Raw genomic sequence first — 24,501 nt, 5'->3', positions numbered from 1 at the left:
AGGTAATAAATTTCGAATGTGTGTTGATTACAAGGATTTAAATAAAGCATGCCCGAAGGATTCATTTCCATTACCTCACATCGACAGAATGATCGATGCTACGGCCGGGCATGAGATGTTAAGTTTTCTCGATGCTTACTCCGGGTATAACCAAATTCGGATGCACCCGGAGGATCAAGAGAAAACATCCTTCATTACCCGGTACGGGACTTACTGTTATAATGTAATGCCTTTTGGCCTAAAAAATGCCGGTGCAACTTACCAACGCCTAGTTAATAGGATGTTCGAAGAACAAATAGGAAAAACAATAGAAGTTTATATTGACGATATAGTTGTTAAGTCCCTGGAAACAGAGGACCATTTGAAGCATTTGCAGGAAACCTTCGATGTGCTCCGCAAGTATAACATGAAGCTTAACCCGGAAAAATTCACCTTCGGTGTCCGGTCCGGTAAATATTTGGGTTTCATGGTGTCGAACCGGGGTATTGAAATCAACCCGGACAAAATCAAGGCCATCGAGGATATCGAAGTAGTGAATAGCGTCAAAGGGGTACAGAGGCTCACTGGAAGGATAGCGGCGTTGAGTCGCTTCATATCGAGGTCTTTGGACAAGAGTCACCGTTTCTTCTCCTTACTAAGGAAGAAGAACGAATTCGCTTGGACACCGGAGTGCCAAGAAGCTTTGCAATAATTGAAGAGGTACTTGTCTAGCCCCCCGCTGCTGCACACACCGAAGGCGGACGAGCCGCTCTTTCTCTACCTTGCTGTCTCCGAGGTAGCGGTAAGTGGCATTTTGGTCCGAGAAGAATCAAGTACACAATTCCCTATCTATTACGTGAGTAGAACTTTGGGGGATATGGAGACCCGTTATCCCCATTTGGAAAAATTGACATTGGCATTGGTAAGCGCTTCCAGAAAGCTCAAGCTCTACTTTCAATGCCATCCAATATATGTAGTAAATACTTACCCTCTGAAAAACATCATGCATAAACCGGAATTATCAGGTAGATTAACTAAATAGGCTGTAGAAATTAGCGGGTATGATATCGAGTACAAGCCTCGAAAGGCCATGAAATCCCAGATCTTGGCCGACTTCGTGGCAGATTTTACCCCGGCTATGGTCCCCGAGGTCGAGAAAGAGCTTCTGCTGACCTCGGGAAAGGCCTCAGGCATTTGGTCTCTACATACGGACGGGGTCTCGAACCTCAAAAGTTCCGGGCTATGGATCGTCCTTAGAACCCCGGCCGGGGATACCATTCGACAGTCCATTAGAACTGTTAAATTGACTAACAATGAAGCCGGGTATGAGGCTATGATTGCAGGTTTGGAATTGGCCCGAAGTATGGGGGCCGAAAAAATCGAGGCAAAGTGCGATTCGCTTTTGGTCGTAAACTAGGTGAACGGCGTCTTCGAGGTCAAGGACGAACAGATGTAGAGATACCTTGAAAAAACCCAAGTGATACTACATCGATTTGAAGAATGGACTATGCAGCACATACTGAGGGAGCAGAACAGCGAGGCCGATGCATTAGCAAATTTGGGATCCTCGGTCGAAGAGGAGGAAATCAACCCCGGGGAAACGGTCCACTTGTTAAACACGTCAATAGAAAGCGGACACACCGAAGTAAACACAATGGGTTTAACTTGGGATTGGCGCAACAAGTACACTGACTACTTGCGTGATGGGAAGCTCCCGAATGACCCAAAAGAATCACGGTCATTAAGGACCAAAGCAGCGCGTTTCTGCCTGGTAGACGGCCAATTGTATCGGCGGTCTTTCTTCGGACCCCTGGCCAAATGTTTGGGTCCCGGAAAGACGGAGTATGTAATGAGAGAGGTACACGAAAGAACCTGCGACAATCACTCCGGTGCTGATGCTTTGGTCCGAAAGATTATCAGGGCCGGTTATTATTGGAACCGGATGGAGGAAGACTCGAAGAATTTTATCCGTAAATGCGACCGGTGTCAGAGGCATGCTCCGATGATTCATCAGTCCGGGGAGTTGTTGCATTCGGTGGTTTCACCCTGGCCTTTCATGAAGTGGGGAATGGACATCGTCGGTCCATTGCCATGGGCACGAGGTAAAGCCCGTTTTATTTTGTTTATGACTGATTATTTCTCCAAATGGGTTGAAGCACAGGCCTTTGAAAAAATCAGAGAAAAGGAGGTCATTGACTTCATATGGGATCACATCATCTGTCGCTTCGGCATCCCCGCCGAGATAACTTGTGATAACGGGCCCCAGTTTGTGGGTGGCAAAGTCAACAAATTCCTCGAAGGGCTGAAGATAAAGAAAATTGTATCAACTTCGTATCACCCATGTGCAAACGGACAGGCGGAATCCACGAACAAGACAATAATCCAAAACCTGAGGAAAAGACTTGAAGCATCAAAGCATCATTGGAGAGAAATATTACCGGAGGTATTGTGGGCTTACAGAACCACGTCGAAATCGAGCACTGGGGAAACTCCTTTCTCGTTGGTCTATGAGGTTGAAGCTCTTATCCCCGTAGAAATTGGTGAACCTACCCTCCGGTTCCGATATACGACCGAGGAGTCAAACGAGGAGGCCATGGCCGTAAGACTCGACCTCACGGACGAGCTTCGCGAAAATGCGTTGGTCCGTATTGCAGCCCAGAAACAAAGGGTGGAGAGGTACTACAATTGGAGAGCCAATTTTCGTTATTTCCAAGTAGGGGACTTGGTGCTCCGAAAAGTTACCTTGAACACCAAGAATCCCAACGAAAGAAAAACTGGGTCCAAACTGAGAAGGACCTTACAGGATAACCGAGGTAACAGGTAAAGGATCGTACCAGCTGGAGTCCATGGATGGGCAACGGCTGCGCAATAACTGGAACGTGGCTCATCTGAAAAGATACTACTGCTGAGGTAAAAATACCCCATGTTTCTCTATTTTTGACCTTTCTTTTTTGTAGGAAGCCGAGTACCAGGCAAAGAAAAGAATCTAAATCTGAAAACACGTGTTGCACTCTTTTCCTTAGTACGGTTTTATCCCAAAATGGGTTTTCCGACAAGGTTTTTAATGAGGCAACAGGTACAACGTGTTACCTGACAAATATAAAGGACAAACGTCTGGACTCTCGGGGTCACACCCAACGAATGGGGACTTAATAGCACTCACCCGTTCTTGCAGCTCGGCCAAGAGCTAGGGGACTATCACACCCACTCCGGAGGCCACCCTCAACAAATAGCACCGGGCCAAAAATGTTAGGTTCCGATGTAAGGACCAAAAGATCAAAATGAATCGTGTCCCCCGAGTGTTTGCTACGGTAAAAGCAAGGCCGGACCTTCTGCTATAGGTTTCGGTGTAAGGACCAAACGATCAAAATGAATCGTGTCCATTTAGTACTTGCTACGGCAAAAGCAGAAGGAAACAATATTCTCATGTATACAAACACTTTGCAATGCAAAATTATCGAATGTTTGGATAGCAATATCTCGGTTAACTTCCTTTTAAAAGACTTTACCCTGGTGATAACCGTCGTATTTCGGCACTACTTCATTTACACACCTTATACCGGGCACTATGGTCGAAATTCGACTAAGGCAACGAGGTCACAACGATCCGAGCCGAAATTTTCTAACCTCCCCAAACGGGGACTGTTACGTCAAAATTCAGCCAAGGCTGAGATTCGGCTGCCCGAAGGAATACCGACCCTAAAATATTGCCGAAAAATACCTGCCCTAAGGAAATGCCTATCGTGATTCGGAGGCGTCTGAATTCACAAAGCATTAGGTAAGTCCTATGGGCACAGTGAACTAAATGACTACGAGTCGGCTTGTCCTTAAAACGGACCAACAATTCGGGCAGAAATTATAGCGAACATTCAATCGAAGAAACAAGAGAGATGCATTTTTCATTTATACAAGGGGTGTTTTTTACATCAAAAAACCAAAGTCCAACAAAGGCAAAAAATAAAATAAAGATAAAATCCAAGTACAGGCCCTAATCTACCCGGAATGGCTGGAGCCAGAACGTTCGGACATTGTCCGCTCAGAGTCATCGGAGTCAGAACCAAGAGCATCCTTAGCCTCTCCCTCGATCCTTTTAGCCTCGGCAATAAGGGCTGGAAGATTAGTAAAGCCATGCTCGGCTTGCTCAAGAGTGATCCTCCGAGATTTCCATTTCTCGTACTCAGCAACAATAGTAGCCTGAGCCTCGGCGGCTTCCACGCTCTTCCAAGCTTCGTCCAAATCAGCCTTGGCCTGGGCTAACTTCGCCGCTAGAGCATCCCGAGCTCTCCAAGAACATTGTGCATTTGGATGGCCGATTGAAGCTCAGCCTGGAGAGTGTCATTTGCATCGGCCGTTTCCTTAAGCTTGTTCTTCAGATCATCACACATCTGGGCCCTGCTCTCCGTTTTCTCTTCGAACACCCTTGCACACTCTTGATATCGGGCACTCTCAGATTCAAGCAGCCGATTCCTCTGGGCCAAGCTCGCAACATCCGACTTCACCAAATCCAGCTCCTCCCGGAGTTAGGAGAAGGTGGTTTCAAGCTCGCTAAGCCTCGAGGAAATTTGAGCATTATCCCGGCTAAGGCCGATCTTCTCAACTTCGAGACTCCGATTGTATTCGGCCATCGCGGCCAGTTCACTCCTCAGCTGACGATTCTCGGCCTTCGCTGAGTCAAGCTCGGGCTGAAGATTGGAAAGAGCGACTGCTCGGTTCAACTCCTCCTCCTTCTCCTGAAGAAGGTGCAGATATTTCTCCGTTTCCTGGCCCTGGGCATCCAGTTGGCCCTTAAGATCGTCCATCTTATACTGGGCGCGAACGAAAGCTTCGTTGACGAGCACCACACTCTGCAAAAGAAAGCAAGTTAAAAACTTGAACGAAACAAGGTTAAAATTCCCAGTGAAGATGTGCAGAGATGGCTAAAAATCTTACCCGGTTGCCCGCATACATACCCTCGTTAATGAGGCATTGCCAAGAGACCCCGGTCATCTTCCGCTTGTCCGAATCTATGACAAGAGGCCTCAGATATCTTGCCACGCCCACCGGGCGAGAAAGGAAGCTGCAGTTGATGAGTCGTGAAATTACGCGATATTCGACGCTAATTCCTTAAGCTTTTGTGACTCCTTAATCACTTTTCTTGTTACTTTTTGTGTTTTTATGTTGTTTTGTAGGAAAATATGCCCGGAGAGCAAAACGGACCAAAATAGAGCAAAAATAGAACAAATTCATACTTTCTGGCACCATATGCTACACGCAGAGTATAGCATATGGCGCAGCATGTGCAACATGCGAGCAACATATGGTGCAGCATGTGGTGACAGAGAAAATTGTCACCACATGCTACGGTTTTGGCACCACATGCGATTAGCATGTTGAACATGCGAATAGCATGTGGTGCAGCATGTTGTGCAAGAGGGTATTTTGGTCCAGATTTTGTTTCCGTTTTTTGAAATGATATAAATACTCTTTTAGGGTTTGTAATATTTATCTTTGACAGTTTTTCATCAAGTTTGGAGACTAGTTTTTACACCACACTTTGGGGTTAAAGATTTGAAGATTTGGTTGAGTATTTCTTAAACCTTTAATTCATTTCTTTAATTCCTTGCTTTGTATTGTATATCTAAGTGTGTAGCTTTCTATTCCATAACTTGAATCTCGTTTATGAAAGTATTCTTGATTAAAGTTTGGATTGAAACTCTTGTTTTGCTTATGTATTGAATGATTTTTATTGCTATTGAAGTGGGTCTTTGTTGATTTAATTAATCTTGTTCTTGAATGTTTCCAAAGGGAGTAGCTAACCCTAGGACTCACCCATTTACTTAGATTGAGCTTGGAAGAGGAAATCTAGGTTGGGAAAGATTAGTTAACAAGAATTTGGGTCATTAAACTCATCTAATAACTTGAGCTCGGAAGAGGATAGTTACTTGAGGTTAAATTGATTGTGCCTAATATCACACTCTAAGGCTTGGAAAAGCTTAGAGTGAAATTCATTGATTTGGTTGGAAGACTTTCAATGAGATTTTAGAAATCATTATCTATTAACATAAACCCGCTCTTAGTTGTAAAATCGTGAAATACATTGGATTGTTACTTGAGTGTAATCTCCTATTATCCAAACTTGTGGCCATTGATCATTTTACTCGCTTTCTAGGTTAGTTTACATTTCCGCATTAGTCATAATTTTCTCCAAAAAACCTAAATATCATTTATCGTTTGGCTTTAGCTTAGTTGGTGAAAGTTCCTTACTTTCTTAATCGCCTAGCATATTGTTCCCTGTGGGATCGACCCCGACTCATAGTTGGGTAAATATATTGCATACGACCGTGTACACTTTCTCTTTGAGGAGTGTATTTTGGACGTTATCAAAAATGGCGCCGCTGCCGGGGAACAATTTGGCGTATTTGAGTTAGTTTGGGATTTAAGCTTGCTTGCTTTGGTCCAAATTCGTAAATATTAGTGTAGTTGTTTTCTTTGCTTGATTTTATTCTTATATAAAAAAAAAATATATATATGGCATCATTCCATGAAAATGGGTCGGATGGAAGTTGTTCATACTTTGATGACCCTTGTCCCTATTGTGGAGGACCCCACTCTTGGCAAAATTATTTAAAGTCTCCCGGGGGAGGATTGTGCGCACAATCTCGAATCCATAAGTGGAGCATATGTGATAGATGTGGTGGTCAAAATGGCCATTGGGCTAATTGTTCTTATGTATCGTTCCCTTCCCCGAACCCCCACTATGACGATTCTACTTTTTGTTATGACAATGATAGGGAAATGGAAGTGGAAGAAGTTGAGAATGGACAAAATGGAGAGTTCAAGCTCATGATGGAATGCCTACTTGAAGGAGGAAATGAAAAGCAAAAAGCCTTGGAGGAGTACTTGGAAACTAGTCTCCAAAATGACTTGATGAATGAATACAAAAATCTTCCGTGGGCATTTGAACAAAATCAAGAAGAATTCTCAAATGCTCAATATGAGGAGAGAATACCCATGTTGGAGGCCAATCATGAAAAGAAAGAATCAAGAATTAAAAATCCTCCAAACGAATCCATTTTCATTATAGATGCCAAAGAAGAAAATAAATTAGAGTCAACAGTTGTCTTGAGAAAAATGGTGGAAGTTGACTCTAGTTTGGGGGAAAATGAGAATGTCAAAATCCGAAAAAAATTACAAATTGGGAGGTTGAAGTCTCATTCCAAGCATTTTTCAACATTGGATTTGTATGGTAATATGGGAATTGAGCCACATACATCCATGTTGGATGGTGAAGAAGAAAGACAAGTGCCTTACATCTTGCAATTCGAAAGAGTAAGAAGGCAAAATGACATTCCTCATTTGAAAGCCAAGAAGTGCAAAATGAAGAAATTAACGTTTGGCTTGTTCATCTACTTACCACCCCCCACCGCTCGTGGTCACAAACTTGAGTCCAAGTTGGGTGCCCAATTCATATCTTCCAAATGGAAGGAAAAGCGGTAAAGGTAACTGTCGTGCCGCGACGTTAACTTAAGCGCTTGGTGGGAGGCAACCCATCGTTTTAAAAATTTTAAATCGTTTTTGAAATTTTATTTTTTAGAATAGTTTAGTCTATGTTTTTTGACTAATCTGCAAAGTTTCAGAATTTTTGAAGTTATTTTGAGCATATCGGATACCCGGACAGCCCCCAAAACCAGTAAAAGCTGCAAAAAAATATTTTCTGGTGTCATAACATGCGATTTGCATGTCATACATGCGAATCGCATGTAGTGTCGCACATGGTGACAGAAAAAAAAAATTAAAAAAAAATTGGTGACATCACATGCGAATCGTATGTGGGGTCGCATGTCATGCCAGTAAAATTTTTTTTTTTTTTTTTAATGTTTTGTTTAGATTATGTGCAGCGAGGACGCTGCAATGTTTACAGTTGGGGGTGACACGTGCTAGCACATTATATTTTGAAACTTGCTCAAATATTTTAAAAATCTTGTTCTTTTGACATGTTGTGGATTAGTCACTCTTATTATTTTATTTTCTTTGAGGAAAAATATGAAAACTCTTGGCTTGTTTGGTACTAGTAGAGTTAGTCTCTTGCATGTGAAATTGAAATGCGAATACCCCTCCAAATTGTTTTGTGAAAGTTAAAAAGCAAGGTGCATAGGAAAGAATGATCTTTGTGACAACCTTTTGGCTCATTTGGTGACTCTTTACCTACTAGTTGTGTTTACTTTGGATTATGAGATATTACACTAGTTGATCCATCTAGACTGGTTCATATGCCATGTGTGGTGAGTGTTTGTTGAATAAATCTTGTGTTTACTGTTATCATCTAGAACTTGCCCGGTTAGTCGTTCAATGCTAATTTTGATTATGTTGGTTGGAGAGATGACCTTGGGCTATCTTTATGATTTTTGAAAAAGCCTCTTTAGCCTTTCTAGCCTACCATTGCATAAATAATATCACTAGTAACCCCATTTGAGCCTATGACCTTTTCTTTTGTTGCCACATTACAAGCCTTTACCCGTTTTGTTGAAGAGTCTCTCTGTTGAACCTTTCCCTCCGTGAACATGAAATTGTGAATTTGAGGCCAAAAGCCTAAGTTGGGGGTGTTAGTGTTGGTTGAGAGTGGTGAAGGTTGGTGTTGTGGAAAAGTCAAAAGAAAGGAAGAAAATTTGAAAAATACAAAAAGGTTGCAAACTTTTTGTGCAAAAATAAAATAAAAATAATAATAATTGAATAATTGGGGAAACTAGTATGCAAAGGAAGGAGTGATGTTTTGAAATGAAGAGGAAAGTGGAAAAAAAGTATGTGTAGTGTTCAAGGAGGGCGTAGTCACTTGTATCCCAAATACTTATCCTACCCTTCCCTAAGCCTACATTACAAGCTTAAAAAGTCCCTATGTGATCTCCAACTGAATGTTCTTGAGTTAGTGATGGTTGAAAATAAGGGCAAGCTTATGGTGTGATATTTGTTAGCACTAGAATTTCTTTGTTGAGTGTGAGTGACTTTGTGTATTTGTCCCTTGTGTTATTGTTGTGAATATTGTGATTTTGGGACTTTCTTTCTTGTGAGGGCATATGGATTACGATAGATTGGTGATGTTGAAAAATTCAAAGTTGAGTCAACTGAGCATATCTAGTAAGCTAGTGGTTTTGAGTCACTTATTGAGGCTTGAGTGTTGTTGCTTGATTGTTTTAAATCTCTAATGCATTCTTAAAATTGTATTTTGAAACGAGGGAGCTATTTCGTTGAAGCTTCACATGCTTGTAGCCTAATTATTGGTACCAACCAAAGTCATGTTTTTGTGCTTAAAATGGATCCTCATTGAGATTTTTGTTTTAGTTTGCTTGAGGACAAGCAAAGACTTTAAGTTGGGGGTGTTGATGAGTCGTGAAATTACGCGATATTCGACGCTAATTCCTTAAGCTTTTGTGACTCAAGCACTTTTGTTGTTACTTTTTGTGTTTTTATGTTGTTTTGTAGGAAAAGATGCCCGGAGAGCAAAACGGAGCAAAACGGACCAAAATAGAGCAAAAATAGAACAAATTCATACTTTCTGGCACCATATGCTACACGCAGAGTATAGCATATGGCGCAGCATATGGTGCAGCATGTGGTGACAGAGAAAATTGTCACCACATGCTACGGTTTTGGCACCACATGCGATTAGCATGTTGAACATGCGAATAGCATGTGGTGCAGCATGTTGTGCAAGAGGGTATTTTGGTCCAGATTTTGTTTCCGTTTTTTGGAATGATATAAATACTCTTTTAGGGTTTGTAATATTTATCTTTGGCAGTTTTTCATCAAGTTTGGAGACTAGTTTTTACACCACACTTTGGGGTTAAAGATTTGAAGATTTGGTTGAGTATTTCTTAAACCTTTAATTCATTTCTTCAATTCCTTGCTTTGTATTGTATATCTAAGTGTGTAGCTTTCTATTCCATAACTTGAATCTCGTTTATGAAAGTATTCTTGATTAAAGTTTGGATTGAAACTCTTGTTTTGCTTATGTATTGAATGATTTTTATTGCTATTGAAGTGGGTCTTTGTTGATTTAATTAATCTCGTTCTTGAATGTTTCCAAAGGGAGTAGCTAACCCTAGGACTCACCCATTTACTTAGATTGAGCTTGGAAGAGGAAATCTAGGTTGGGAAAGATTAGTTAACAAGAATTTGGGTCATTAAACTCATCTAATAACTTGAGCTCGGAAGAGGATAGTTACTTGAGGTTAAATTGATTGTGCCTAATATCACACTCTAAGGCTTGGAAAAGCTTAGAGTGAAATTTATTGATTTGGTTGGAAGACTTTCAATGAGATTTTAGAAATCATTATCTATTAACATAAACCCGCTCTTAGTTGTAAAATCGTGAAATACATTGGATCGTTACTTGAGTGTAATCTCCTATTATCCAAACTTGTGGCCATTGATCATTTTACTCGCTTTCTAGGTTAGTTTACATTTCCGCATTAGTCATAATTTTCTCCAAAAAACCTAAATATCATTTATCGTTTGGCTTTAGCTTAGTTGGTGAAAGTTCCTTACTTTCTTAATCGCCTAGCATATTGTTCCCTGTGGGATCGACCCCGACTCATAGTTGGGTAAATATATTGCATACGACCGTGTACACTTTCTCTTTGATGAGTGTATTTTGGACGTTATCAGCAGTCCTTGGGGACGGTGACCACGACCGATTTTGTTCTCCTCGGCTCCACGCTTGGGGCCAGAAAAATACGCACCAAGCTATCCCAAGCCCCAGATTCGGAGGACCGGCTGGCTGACCTTGTGGCCCGAGGGATAGGGTGATGCCTGAATCCCGCAGCTTCGCCGGTAGCCAGAGGGGTGCCCAAGAACATATCGTCAAACTCGTCAGGCCTCGGAGCCGGAGTAGAGGAACTTGGAGTAGTCTCAGTATCTTCGGCAAAGCTCGAGGGCTCCGTAGTTGAAGCAGGCTCATGCTCGGGCGTCAGATGAACGTCAATGGGGACTTCGATCTCCGGGACCGGCTCAGTCCTTTGACCGACTTCAGCAGCGGCCGCCTCCCTAGGCCTTCTTGTCCTTTGCAGGGGAGTTTTCTCGGAAGAAGTTTCACCTGAAATGTCGACGAAATCAATCGACCTTAGATGAGCCGGGGAAAGAATTTCTTCCGCACCTGTGTGAGAAACCGGAACCAAAAGTCCTGCACTAGCAGAAAGAAGGGGTGGAACGGCGACAGCCTCCTTCGGGATAGGAGCCATGGGAGCATCGGCATCGACTCTCCGAACAATAATGTCGGCCTCTGTTTCATCCCGTAAGGTCCGAGTGACTCTCCTCGCCCTCCTCTTCGACTTTTGCCCTTTATCCGAGGGCCTTTTCCTCTTGGCGGCAGCAGCAGCAGCAAGGGCACGAGATGCACCCGTCGAGTTAAACTCGGGTGCCGATGTTGTGGGTTCGGCTGCCGACTCCGGCCTGGGATCCACAGAGCCTTTGGGTAAACTTAAAAGTCAAAAGACGCAATGAATACGGATAGTAGAATGTGCAGTGAACACAAGAAGAAGCAAAAATACTACCATGGTTCTGGGCGATCCATCGGCCACGTGACAGGTGGCCCCACGTCCGGTTATCGTGAACATGTTGGCTGAGAAGTGCAGTGACCCATTCGCTCAGGTTCCGGACGACCGGAGGAATATACCCATTGGCTGATATGAATAAGAAAAAAGGTGAGAAAGTGGGATCAAATTTTGATGAAACGTACAAAAGCAATCACTTAAGGGTTCAGACTTACGCTTGTTGTTCCACTTCTCCGGGAAAGGCATGTAATCGGCCGGAATGATATCCTTGGTCCTCACCCGGACATATCGCTCCAGCCAGCCCCTGTCTCTGTCTTCGTCCATTTTTGAGAAAAACGGATTCCGGCTACGCTTGGCGAGTTTTATTACGCCACCCTGGAACAGCCTCGGGGAGTATAGGCGTATCAGGTGGGCCAGCGTGAGCTCCTTCTCGGCATTGTTGGCTAACAACCGGAGGCATGCTACGACCCTCCAAACGATATGACCAATTTGTGTCAAGGTCACGTCGTAGGTCCGGCACATGTCCAAAATGACCGGATCTACCGGAGGATCGAGCTTGAGAATGAAGGGATAAGTATAGACATATAAAAAACCCTCCCGATGGTCGGTGACTGGCTCATCGGGCCCAGGGGAAAAAACTCGGACCGGGCGATTGTCCGATCCGCAGTCGGACCGGACAAGGTCAAGCCTATCCTCGGTAATGGAGGAGGGGTATCGTCTCACGTCATACCCTCTGTCGGATACGGAGGAAGGTTTTTCGACCTCTAAGTCTTTGTTGAAATTGGTTTTGGCCGGTATAATATCCGAAGCCGTGGGCTCGAAGGAGCCCTTTGCCTTAGAAGGGGAAGCAGCCTCGGTTCCTTGAGACAAAACTGAGGGAATATCATGGGAAGTGGTTTCAGACATTTGAAAATATGAAAAGGAGAAGTTGAGTGGATTCGAAAGAGGAGTTAAAGAAAACAAAGGGGAATAAGGGAACAGACAATATATGGGATGTCAGAAAACGAGAAGCAACAATAAACAATAACAGATTAGTGTAAGGGAAAAGCAAAGATGCTTCCTTTCACGTAGAGTAAGCGATGAATCAGCAACAAACATGGTATAGAGGGTGAACAGATGTGATGAAGACGAGGAAATGAAGTGAAAAATTGAAAGCAAAGTGGAAAAGGGTTGAAGAGGTGAAAGGTGTTGAAAGTGAAAAAATGAAGGGTTAGAGGGTGTTTTATAGTTATGGGATTTAGGCGGTTACAGTTTCCGGCCAATCGGGAGGCGCCACGTGTCCCATAATTAATGAGGAATGACTTGAAACGACGTGCGTGCGGTGGTTGTCAGAGCGGACCATTCGGGATATGACATGTGGCCGATGGAAGGAAGACGTGACGCAACCGTTCCCGCCAAAATGAGAAGATAACTACGGACAAACGGAGTCGACGATTTCTTGATTCATCCACTCCCCATCACTCCGAGAAATCTACGATCCGGGAAGTGTGGGGACTATCTGTATACGGTAAAAACCGGGTATACGCTGAACCGGGGAAAAGCTTGGGCCGGAGCAAAGGAAGGGCGTCATTTGGTCCGATTCTTCCATGACCGGTTTTTCGAGGTCGTATGTCCGTTTGACCGTGGCCGGTGGTCCGGGAGATCCGTTGCGCGGTTGCCACGCGTCGATGGCGTCCTGCTGTGTTCAACTGCCAATCGTACGGGTGTCAGATATGCATATATCAATGAATGAAAATAGTACCTATAGTTCCAAATCAAGTGTATTTTCTTTAAACTTTTTTCTGTCTAGATTCAATTTTAAAATATTTTACGGAAGTGTTTTGTGTTTACTATTTATAGTTACATATCAAACTAATAAAAATCAAATACTCTCTTTTCCCAAATAGTAAAAAATAAAATATCGGCTTTGTTCTATTATTTCATAAAAAAGGATCTTATTAATGTTAAATTTACATAATTTGTCAATCTAAAATTATGCATTTCTTATTTTTTAAGTACTAGTATTCGTACCCGTGCGATGTGCGGCCAATATTAAAATAAATTAATTACGCATAATTGTTATATTATTTGTTTGAGAAATATCTAAATGATTTAATAAAATTGTAATCGTAATTTTGTTTTTTATGCAATGTATCCCAAAACGAAAAGTCTATGAAATCAAAAACTGTAATAGCTTACCAGCACTGATATGTACACCAACGTAATAAATACATAACACATATCTCAACGTGCACTCTTATCAATAAATTATAACAATTAATATACATTTTCATTTTAATTTTTAAGTTAACATTATACATGTTTTCACTTTAATTTATAAGTTAACATTTATTGTAAAAATCAATGTGAATAAGTTCTTACCATCAAAGACTAACTTAATAAGTACATACAACTATAATTAGTTCTAAAATTGCTTCAATAAAATTACAACATTATTGGCAACTGATATCTTTTGTTAAATAGTCTTCTATTTCTGATATTTTGTACATAAACTCCGTGTAGAAAGGAGGATTTATCATGAGTTTCTTTACATAACATCTTATTTAAATTTTAATTTAGAAGAAAATTCAAATATTATCCTTGCAATATTCATTCAAAGAAGTGTCAATACCTAAAATGCTTCTGTTTTTTTCAGAATGGTCTTACCTCTTTTATGTATTTAATTAAGAAAGTATTGATGCGCTTTCATTACAATTTTGCAACTATACTTCCTACATATGTTACTTAAGCTCATCATTTTTCTATTTCTGAATAAAGCAAAATAATACATAGGATACATATAAAATGCATAGAACTGGATATTTCTCCCGAAAATGCACAACATAGACATGATATTTATGCTTTGTCCAGCTTTACACACTCTATAGTTATAGTTGCAAATCAAAGTACTGTACACATTAGATGCTCTCAAAGTAAACAAAATTTTCACCCAAATTAGTTGAGAACTTATTTTATGTTTAAGAAATGAATTTTCATAAATTAAATGGCAGCATCCCTTCTAATACTTCATATTTCATCCTTAATCAAATATCTCAATAAATCACTCAACACTTTCAAAAGTTGCCACATATCTTTCATATCTGCACATCAAAGTTACATGAAAAACTATTCTTTAGCATAACTAATGCTCACCAGCAACCAATTGAAGCATGTTAGAGAAGAATTAATTAACAAATCAAACATTTGATCAAAAAGTTACAACATTCAATTGCGAACTTTATAAATTCGTAAATAGAAGACAGATTGGACAAGCATAAATCTTAATTAACCTGAGAAACTCATTTATGAACTCAATCAACGTTGATCTGATTCTTTAGCATAACTAATGCTCACCAGCAACCAATTGAAGCATGTTAGAGAAGAATTAATCAACTAATCAAATATTTAATCAACAAAAAGTTACAACATTCAATTGCGAACTTCATAAATGCGTAATTATACAAATTGGGGATTACCATTTATTCAGGAGATGAAATCCGATTAAAGTAAAACAAAAAAAATTAAAAACTAACTGATTGAAGATCATGTAGATGTTCCTTTTCCTGCTTTTAAGTTGGAGTATAGTCTAACGGTTCGCATTTTCACCGGCGAGGTTAGTGCTCGGAAAAGATACTTCAAACTCGTTGGTGCTCTTTCGGACTTTGTTTTAAAAGAGTCGCCACCTAATTTTTAGAAAATTAGAAAAACTAGTTTTGAAGGGTTTATTCATACACCGTGAAAAATCCTTCTTAATCCAAAGTTCTAGGTAAGGGTTCTGGTGATCCCCTAGGGAATGTGTTAGGCACCCTAGTATTAAGGATCCGTACTATACGGTGGACCTTCAAATTCCAATGTGTGGGTATTTGCATGAGCTGTTTATTTAGTGTAAAATTCCCATAAAAATCTGTCCTTTTATTGCATATCAAGTTTCTTGAAAGAATTGAGTGTAGTTCCCTTATATATGGGCTTATTTTTAGGTTGAATTTATCATATCCCAATGAATATATTTCCTCTTTATATATGAGGATAAATAGTTTTTGTAAGGAAGGAGATTACTTTGTAATAAAAATGTACACACACACACACACACACACACACACACATATATATATATATATATATATATATATATATATATATATATATTTCCAGTTCATGCCTTAATCCACACTTGGTCCGGGTTAATCGTATATGTACGCCAAAATGCTTTACTTATTATTCTGCGATTTCCGAATATGTTTCCATTTTTATTAAGGAAAACGTTTTTAGCAATTTGTTTTAAAAATCTAGCTTGGTTCGGCGTTGGGCCGTAAAAGAATGGGTTTAATTTATAATGAATAACAGGCAACAACATATTTGTTGAGAGCAAAGGGTTTTTAAATCATATGAACTTATGTCTATTTAGAGGAAAAGGGGGTTATCGATTTTTTTTTAAAAAAAGAAGAAATGTAATGGGCTCTAGCCCAGAAAATGCATCGTATTTATTCCATTTCTGAAGGAGGGGTATTCAAGACTGGCTTTGATAAAAAATCTTGACTTATAGCAATTTGGTGGGCTTGGGCCCAAAATTTAGTTTCTTGTTTGTGTGGACTTAGTACAAGCCAACACCAGTTTTTTCTAAATAAAGGGCCGCATTTTGGTTTAGGAAAAGTTAACCGTGACTTGCACAAAAACGTCTCATTTTTACAACTGGTTTTATGATGAAAAGTAGTGTATTCCTTTTAATTCTGAAACAAGGACTATAGGGCAAATAATTTTGGTGAAAAAGCGTTTACATGCCAACATCTACTACTTTTCCTAAAAATCTAGTTTATTTTTCGAAAACCCATTTGATTCATCTATTAAAAATCCTTTTTTTTTTTAAAAAAAGTAAGAAAACAGGACGGTTTTTCTATGGAAATTCACGAAGGAGACTGAGGTTCAACTAAACGGCTTAAGTACCATTTGCCTAAAACGTCTAGTTCTAACCATTTGGTTTCCAATAGTAATGTGAGTTTACAAATACAAATACAAACAAAACATATCATGCAATAATAACGAAATGACTTGAGGTGTACCAAGTCCCCTTAACCATTTTCACCCATGATTGGGCCTTCGTGAATATACATATTAGCTTCCCTTCCTCGGACTCAATAGAGGTCTGAAAGAATTGTCCTATTGGGCCATTGGCCCGATAGGAAGGCTGTGTCCTTGGCCCAAATGGCCATGTGATGAGTAAGAGAGGGGAAGGAGAGAAAAAATAAAGAATTTGGTTAGACTAGATCCTATAAAATTTCACATAATATATATAGAAGGTATACACATATGATAATAATAATAATAATAATAGTAATAATAATAATAACAATAATAATAATAATAATAATAAAAGTAGGCAAACTGTCCTAACATGATATTTCTTCATAGTGCATTTTTTGTGATGTGTGGGTTGAGTATTTTGGAATGAGATTAGGGTGGTTGTCACCATCCTTATTCCCAGTGTCGCACAAGATTCAAGGGGTTTCATCGAACCCCAGAAATGGCTGGCACTAGGGGAAGGTTAGACCAACCCCAAATGATCCTCAACATTACCACAATCAAACACAAGGATACACTTAGGACCAAATATCATTGAACAGTCTAGCCTTTCAAAACAAGGATATAGAGGAATAGGAAAAAATACTCCCAAGAAACAAAGGACAATACTTCACTATACACCATTACTACTACTCAATTGCCACAAGGGGCAGAAATATATTCATTAAGCTATGAATCATTATAAACTAGAAGGGGTCTTTGCAAAATGAGCTATCAATCTCTTCATGAAGATGTATAAACATGGACAGATTCTAATACAGAGTTCAGTCACAGACACATCATGCATATATAAAGGAGACCAAAGAAGGCCTAAGTAAAAAAGAAAAGTATATCCCAGGTCATATTTTCAAAAGGCCAGATGCAGATTGAGCAGACATGTATAATATAAAGAAAAAGGAAACTAATTTTAGTCAGGTTTAGACACATAAACATAGCACAGAGATGGATCTTCAGGTCCAGTTAGGCTTAACAAGATGAAAACATCAGGTGAGAAGTATGCCGGCTCCATACATAGCATAGAAAGAATGCAAAAAATCATCCATGTCTCTTTGATGGAGTTTCTTGAAAAGAAGAAGGATCTACATGATTTTAATGGTCTTTAATGATTCAATTTCAATGCCCTACCTAATCAGATTTCATGTTTTCTTTTAAGTTCTTTCTTTTGTATCTAGTTCAGTCATGTACATATGCACCTAAGTTCATTACCAGGTTTTACTAAACCATTCATTAATGCGTGTCTGGTTCTAGCCAAGTTTTCTAGGTTCTGGCAACAAAGTTCATATGATTTTAAGAGATTTTAAGAGATTTGTAAAGTTCATATGATTTTATGAAAGTGCCATGGTGCCTTTTATGTGAAGGAAAGGTGTGGTGAATCAAACAGTGCTTGGTTCTCCCCTTGATCCCCTCTTAAGGCACCTTTAAAAAAGGCTCTTCCTGGCCATGTGATTTTTAGCTTACCCTCAATCCCTTTCTAATCATAAGGAACATTGCTACCAGAAACCATTTACAGCCAAGTCCTTAATAAGTTCAAATGCATGGACACATCAGTAGCCAGGACCATTTAGGCTAGGATTGGGATCATTTTCACCACTAGAATCTAACAAAATTTATATAGAGTCATAGCATAGATCAAAGTGTCATCAACAAGTTCCTTAACCTATTTCAACTTCACAGAACCATCTCAAATTAGTCTGGCATTTAGCAAGTTATGTCATATTAAAAACTTCATTTGATCAAGTCCTAGAAAGTGTATATGAGGCAGTTAATTAAATAATTATAACTAAAATATCTGGACAGAGTATTAGAAATTAGACCCAAACACAAATGATTCAAGTAGTGGACAGTAGGCAGATTTCCATTTTTAATCTTGAACCAGTTATATTCCAATAGAACTCATGTAGGAATCTCATGAATTAACAATACAGGCTATATTGACAACTTGATCTTGGATATGGCATGATCACATCCATTGGCTAGAGCATAGTGTTGACTCTCTCCTTGAGACATTCGGAACCTCTAAGCAGGATACAACGGGATTTCAAGCAAACAAATAACCAAATGGCCCTGGACCAACCCTGATTCTCAATAGGGATCCTTATATACTTAAGAATGATCAAACCTTTATGCCTTTGACACAACAAGATTCCCAAAGAAGAAAGAAAAGGAGGAAAAACTCAACTGACAAATAAACAAATCCCTAAAAGACAATGCAGGTGCAAAGACAGTATAGCATCTTCATAAACAGGTCACATGGTGGACACTTTAGATTTCCACTCAACTTCTAAAGGGGCTAGCTTCTTAAAAAAAAAAAGATTGACTTAAATCCCTTGCCCACTAATCTTTAGGCAGAGTTCTTCTCATAAATATACACAAGGTTCAGACTAGTTCTGGTGGCTTTGTTCCCCTCTCCTTTACCTAGTCCTATTTTAGTACTGGAGCATATTAGACTTACAAAGCAATGTCAACCTAATAAACTAATGGTTCACTATTAGTCTGACCCCCTTTTTTTCTAACAGCCTTGATTTGGTTCTTTTATAAACTCATTCCTATTATGGTTCTATCCTTGATTGTTGTTCAAACATTTAACTTAATAATAACTAGTTATCAAGGCTAGGTCCACTCAATATTTCTCAATTTAGAACTTAAACTGTCAGCAACAAGCTAGTTACCTGCTTTAGCCGAACTTAATCCAAAGGTCATAATCAAATAAGAACTTTAATCATTATAGTTTCCCAACAAAGCATACATAATCTGCAAGTCTTGTTTTAGCTTGACTTGTTTTTAACATGAGGCAATAAGCTAGACTGATCTATGAATAGAACATAAGACTCTTGTTTTTTTTTTTTTAAAATAAAATACTATATTCTTAATCTACACTTGTCTCTGATCTTTTTTCACCACATCTACCAAGGTCAAACAGTTATTGCATACTATAAAGTTTTAACAAGCTAATAGGAAATAGGAACAAATCACAGAAAGGGTCAAGCTATGGTACTTGCACAACAATGTAGCATCAGTCATGGAAGGCATCAGGAGTGAACATAACATATTTGTACCAAAATTCTTTAGGCAGAGCCTTAAGGTGATTCTTACTTAAGAATAGTAGGGTGGGAACATGGCAGTCTGACTTTTAGAAGAAGAACATTACAAATCAGGCTAATGATAATTATAGACATATTCAAAGTTTAAAACAAAGGTCATTAGACAACACTTAGAGAAATATTTAAGTCACTAATCCCTTTGAGATAGGTGTTATCACATTAAGAGGCAAGTAATCAAATAGTGACCCTCTAAACATGTCATGTAGACTTCTTAGTACAAAGCAACCTCATCAAGAGATCATACAACCTAAATTAACATTCAAACAGTCTTATAATAGCCTATGTGTTCCCTAATTGAACTAAGCAAACTCCTTGTTTTAATATGTCACTGATAGTGTACTGTTGACCCCTATCAGACATTAAACCTATTCAATATGAATCATTTCAAATTTCAGCAGCTTCAGACATTCTTGTAAAAGATTAGGACTAGTCTAGACCATTCAATTCAAACAAATAGCAAAATACTAGATTAGTAGGTACATAACATAAATAGGGTATCATGTTTAGGAGGGATTCATTATAAGTTTGTTTAAACAGTGGTAAGTAAAAAATCATACTATAAGACTTTCAATCATGAACACTTAACAACACAAACCAATCATCAGCTTATGAATAAAATAGAAAAATAGATAAAAAGGTTGAGGTATTACCTTTTTTAAATGCAGCCTTTGGTCAAGAAAGGGACTCGAAAGCTCCTTGTGCTTCCAACCCTCAAACTCAACCAAAAGAGGATGAAAAAAATAAATAAAAATTTTTATAACTGAGGGACTCAAACTCGACAAGGAGAGTTTTAAGTCTACATTTATACTTTTTCCTTAAATTTCAAGTTTTTTACTTTAAATTCTAGCTTTTTCGGCTTTTTCAAACTTGTTCTTGTGATGAAGGTTGGGGTTCTATTTATAGAACTCCAAAATTGCGAAGGAACCTAAAAACCCCTATGTGGGATAGACATATTTCCACTTAACAACCTTTGTAAACCAAATCTATGTATAGATCGATTGTAATCGAGAATGCATGGCCAAATCTGAGTATTGTTCTACTCGATATGGCCCATTTGTACTCGACCAATGAGATTCGAGTGAATACAACATGATTCAATCATAAAAAATGCAGGAAATCATATGTTTGACTTAAAATTTAAAGAAAAAAACTTAAAAGGAGAGTGATTTATACTGTGTTTGGAGTGAGGAAGATGAAAACAAGGACAAACCATTAATTGTATCACATAAATGGTTGTACGAAGGCTGCAAAAGCCCTATGCCTTCTGCAACATTGCCATTTTTGGCATGAGAGAGAAAGAAAAAGCAAGGCGGCGGCTAGGGTTAGAGTAAAGGGAAAGAGAAGGGGAGGACAAAGGGGGGGGGGGGGTGGGGGGGGGTGGTATTTGAAATGGGAAATGAAAAAAGAAAGAGGGGTGTTACCCCCTTATCAGATAAGCCTTGGGTCGGGTCAGTCCTATTGGGCTAGACTCGGTCCAACTGAATTTGTTTTTGAAAAACAGAAAGCCTTTTCTTGTGTATACACCAAGTGTATACACACACACACACACACACACACACACACACACACACATATATATATATATATATATATATATATATATATTTAAGCCCCAGCCATTAATAATTAAAAATTAACGAGAATTTAAATCATGGGGAAAATTGGGCTGCTAAGTATTTTTATAAAAAAAGAAAAATATTTTTAAAGGTCGGTTAGGTCATTGATGGGCCTGAAAAGATGACTTTAATTAACCGGCCCAACGTATTTATTTTAATTATGGCCTTTTAATCAAATTTGAAAATTAGGATAAACCTATTATTTTAAATTAAATACCAACAAGCCGATTTTGTAAAATAAACTAATTTCTTTAAATGGAGGACTAATTAAATTAATTGTGACCAAGGCAAAAATCATAAAGGAAAATATATATCTATATAAGGGCTCAATTGTTGCAATAATTATCATTTAATTAAGTAACTAGCCTTAATCAAAACAATAAATGGAAATTATGCTTATTTTATAAAAACGACAGGGGTTAAAAATTAAGTAATTAATTACTTAAACAATTTAAATTATCCAAATTTTCAGAGGTAAAAATAAAAGGGAAATATTTTTTGACAAATGATTTTAAATGATTAAATAAGAATTCTTCCTCTTTCTCTCTTTTCTCTTTTAAATTTAATTTTAAAAATATCTTGAAAATATTTATTATTCTCTAAATAAAAACATGATGCATGAAAATCTTTTTTGCTAATTTAAAGGGAAGAAATATTGATCTGGGCACTTCATAAAGATCATTTAAGGTTATTAAAAATGCTCAGCTTATTCACTTTATTACCTAGGGACTCCGAGTGACTAAAATAGATTACAGGAGGTCAAAAATTTGGTGTCAACATCTGCCCCTTCAGTGTTCGGGGATGGCGGGACCATCCCTGAGCAACGAAATTTGACTAACCCTAATTTTTGACTGACCCGGCTCATTGTACCCTTCGTCTCTATGCAATTTCCACATACATGGCCGAACCCTGGTTTCCGGGTTTCCTACATATCTTATGTCATATGAGAATTTAGGCCACTTGTAGTTCGACTCAACTAAAGGCTAGTAAGTGATTTGTAAGAAACTTCCCGGGAATCCCAATATGGTGATTAGGTTTCCCTAGGAGACTTGTTGGGATGAGACCGAGTCTCGGGGCTTGAGTTTGCTTACATATCCCTGGTTCCTGGGAATCAAGTCACATGTAATTTGACATACTGGAGAAGAGTAAATCCCTTATGCGGGGGTACTCTTAAACTTCCCGGTTTGTATCGGACCGGTTGCGGTTTTTATTTTTTATTTTTTATTTTTTAGAGACAAAAGAAGAAATAAAACAAGACAAATGGTGGTTGAGTCTGAGATTGGATGGCTTTCGAATCCCGGCCGGAGAGCTTGACTCTCATGGGCACCCTATATTGACCGGCTGCGTAAGAAAAAGTTCCACGTTTGCTCCGCAAGGTGTCTGGATCTGGCTCAGCAACCGGCTCCTCTTTGGGTGGTTGTGTGCTCCTCTCCTGATTTTGACAATATGCATAAATTCTTGTGGAAATTTAGATGAATGGCCCTCTTGGCTTGTTTGTATGAATGACCCTCTTGGTTGTTTGCATGAATGGCCCTCTTGGCTTATTTGTATGAATGGTCCTCTTGGCTGTTTGCATGAATGGCCCTCTTGCTTGTTTGCATGAATGACCCTCTTGCTTGTTTGTATGAATGACCCTCTTGGATTGTTTGTATGAATGACCCTCTTGGCTTGTTTGTATGAATGGCCCTCTTGGTTGTTTGTATGAACGACCCTCTTGGCTTATTTGCATGAATGGCCCTCTTGGCTTGTTTGTATGAATGACCCTCTTGGTTTGTTTGTATGAATGACCCTTTTGGTTGTTTCTATGAATGACCCTCTTGGCTGTTTCTATGAATGGCCCTCTCGGCAAAAATAAATGAATGGCCCTCTTGGAAAAAACAAATGAATGGCCCTCTCGGCATGTAGATGACAATTATGGCCCTTGTGGCTAGATGATCTTTATTTCATCCGTTGTGTTGGCTATTGATCCTTATGGTCGGATATGCCCCTTTTGTGCTTGTCATGACCCTTTTGGTCGCACGTGCCTTTATGATAATCCATTGTGACCCTTTTGGTATGATACTCCTTTGTTGTTCCCTCTTTGCGACCCTTTTGGTCAGATGCGTCTTTATTACCTGTTTCTGCTGTGATCCTTTCGATCTCTCTCCTCCGTTTGGGCTCTTGCCTTTTGCTTTATAGTGGGTAAGCTGGTTGGTGGTGTATCCGCTGTCCTGTAAAAGGAAAAACCTGCATCCATAGAAAAATTGTGAGTTTCTTAAGAGACCAATTAACGTGGTCGCCTTCCTGCCTGGTGTCTCCTCTTGATGCCCCCGGACCCCTCTTGGGCTTAGTGTTTTGAGAGATGTTTTGGGATGCAATTATGTTATATACATATTTTTTTAAGCCGAAGTAGAATTTGTAAAATGCATGTTATCATTGTTATTACTACTTCTTAAAAGGTAAGTGTATGTTATTTTTATGCGTTATGACGTGTATTTTCTTCGAATGATGTCTTCTAGTTCTTCTCAATAGCCTGATCGCTGTCTTAGAATTTTTGAGATCTTTCTAAAAAATTTTGCCCCGGTTTCAGGACTTGCTTTTGGGTGTCCCATGTGTTGTCTTGCTAAGCGGGAATTTTTTAGGGGACCTAAAAAATTCTCGCCCTAGTTTATGGCTTTAACTTTGCTCCTTCCTTTGTTGACTACTCTTGATAGGAAGTTTTGAGGTTCGTCAAAAATTCTACCCCAGTGTAGGGTTGGTACCGTCTGATTCTCGTACCGACCCTTGCGAGCCCAATTTTGTTGACTTTTTTCGCTTCACTGCCTTTTTTGGTTTCCTAGGGATTTTTGGTTTTTCTTTTATGACGACCGAGCTCGAGAGCGCCTACGTATCCTATTGTAGCAGCAATTTAGGTCGAACGTAGTTCGGAATAAAGTAATTGAATTTTGGTTATACTAATAAAGTGATCGGGTCCAGTATGGACTGCCTACGTATCCCATCGTGGGGAATTCAAGTCATTACATAGATGGTTTGTTTTACTCCTATTCTAGTACGATGACAAGCAAAAGGTACAATTACAAAGAAATTAGAAATGCGAATACAAACAAATAGGATCCTAGACGTAGTATCTCTTGAGGGCATCTGCATTGATGGCCTTGGGAAACTCTTGCCCGTCCATCTCGGCTAAGACCACAGCTCCTGCCGAGAGTACTTTCCTGACCATGTAAGGTCCCTGCCAGTTCGGTG

The 24,501-nt window shown here is 39.3% G+C and overlaps 1 protein-coding gene across 1 annotated transcript in view; it reads right to left on the bottom strand.

Annotated features, from left to right (window-relative positions):
- Positions 1-24,501, bottom strand: part of LOC132610434 (flavanone 3-dioxygenase 3-like) — a 30,690-nt gene that overhangs the window by 5,597 nt on the left and 592 nt on the right. Inside the window, exons 2-3 of the mRNA XM_060324730.1 lie at positions 23,391-23,486; positions 11,121-11,430 (exon numbers count right to left, since the gene is read on the bottom strand). Coding sequence (XP_060180713.1) covers positions 11,121-11,430; positions 23,391-23,486 — 406 coding nt within the window. The remainder of the gene's footprint in view (positions 1-11,120; positions 11,431-23,390; positions 23,487-24,501) is intronic.

This window comes from Lycium barbarum, chromosome 1 (genome assembly GCF_019175385.1).
Source record: "Lycium barbarum isolate Lr01 chromosome 1, ASM1917538v2, whole genome shotgun sequence".
Classification (NCBI taxonomy): domain Eukaryota; kingdom Viridiplantae; phylum Streptophyta; class Magnoliopsida; order Solanales; family Solanaceae; genus Lycium; species Lycium barbarum.
The sequence above is the reverse complement of the archived record's forward strand: the minus strand, read 5'-3'. Positions and strand labels throughout refer to the sequence as shown.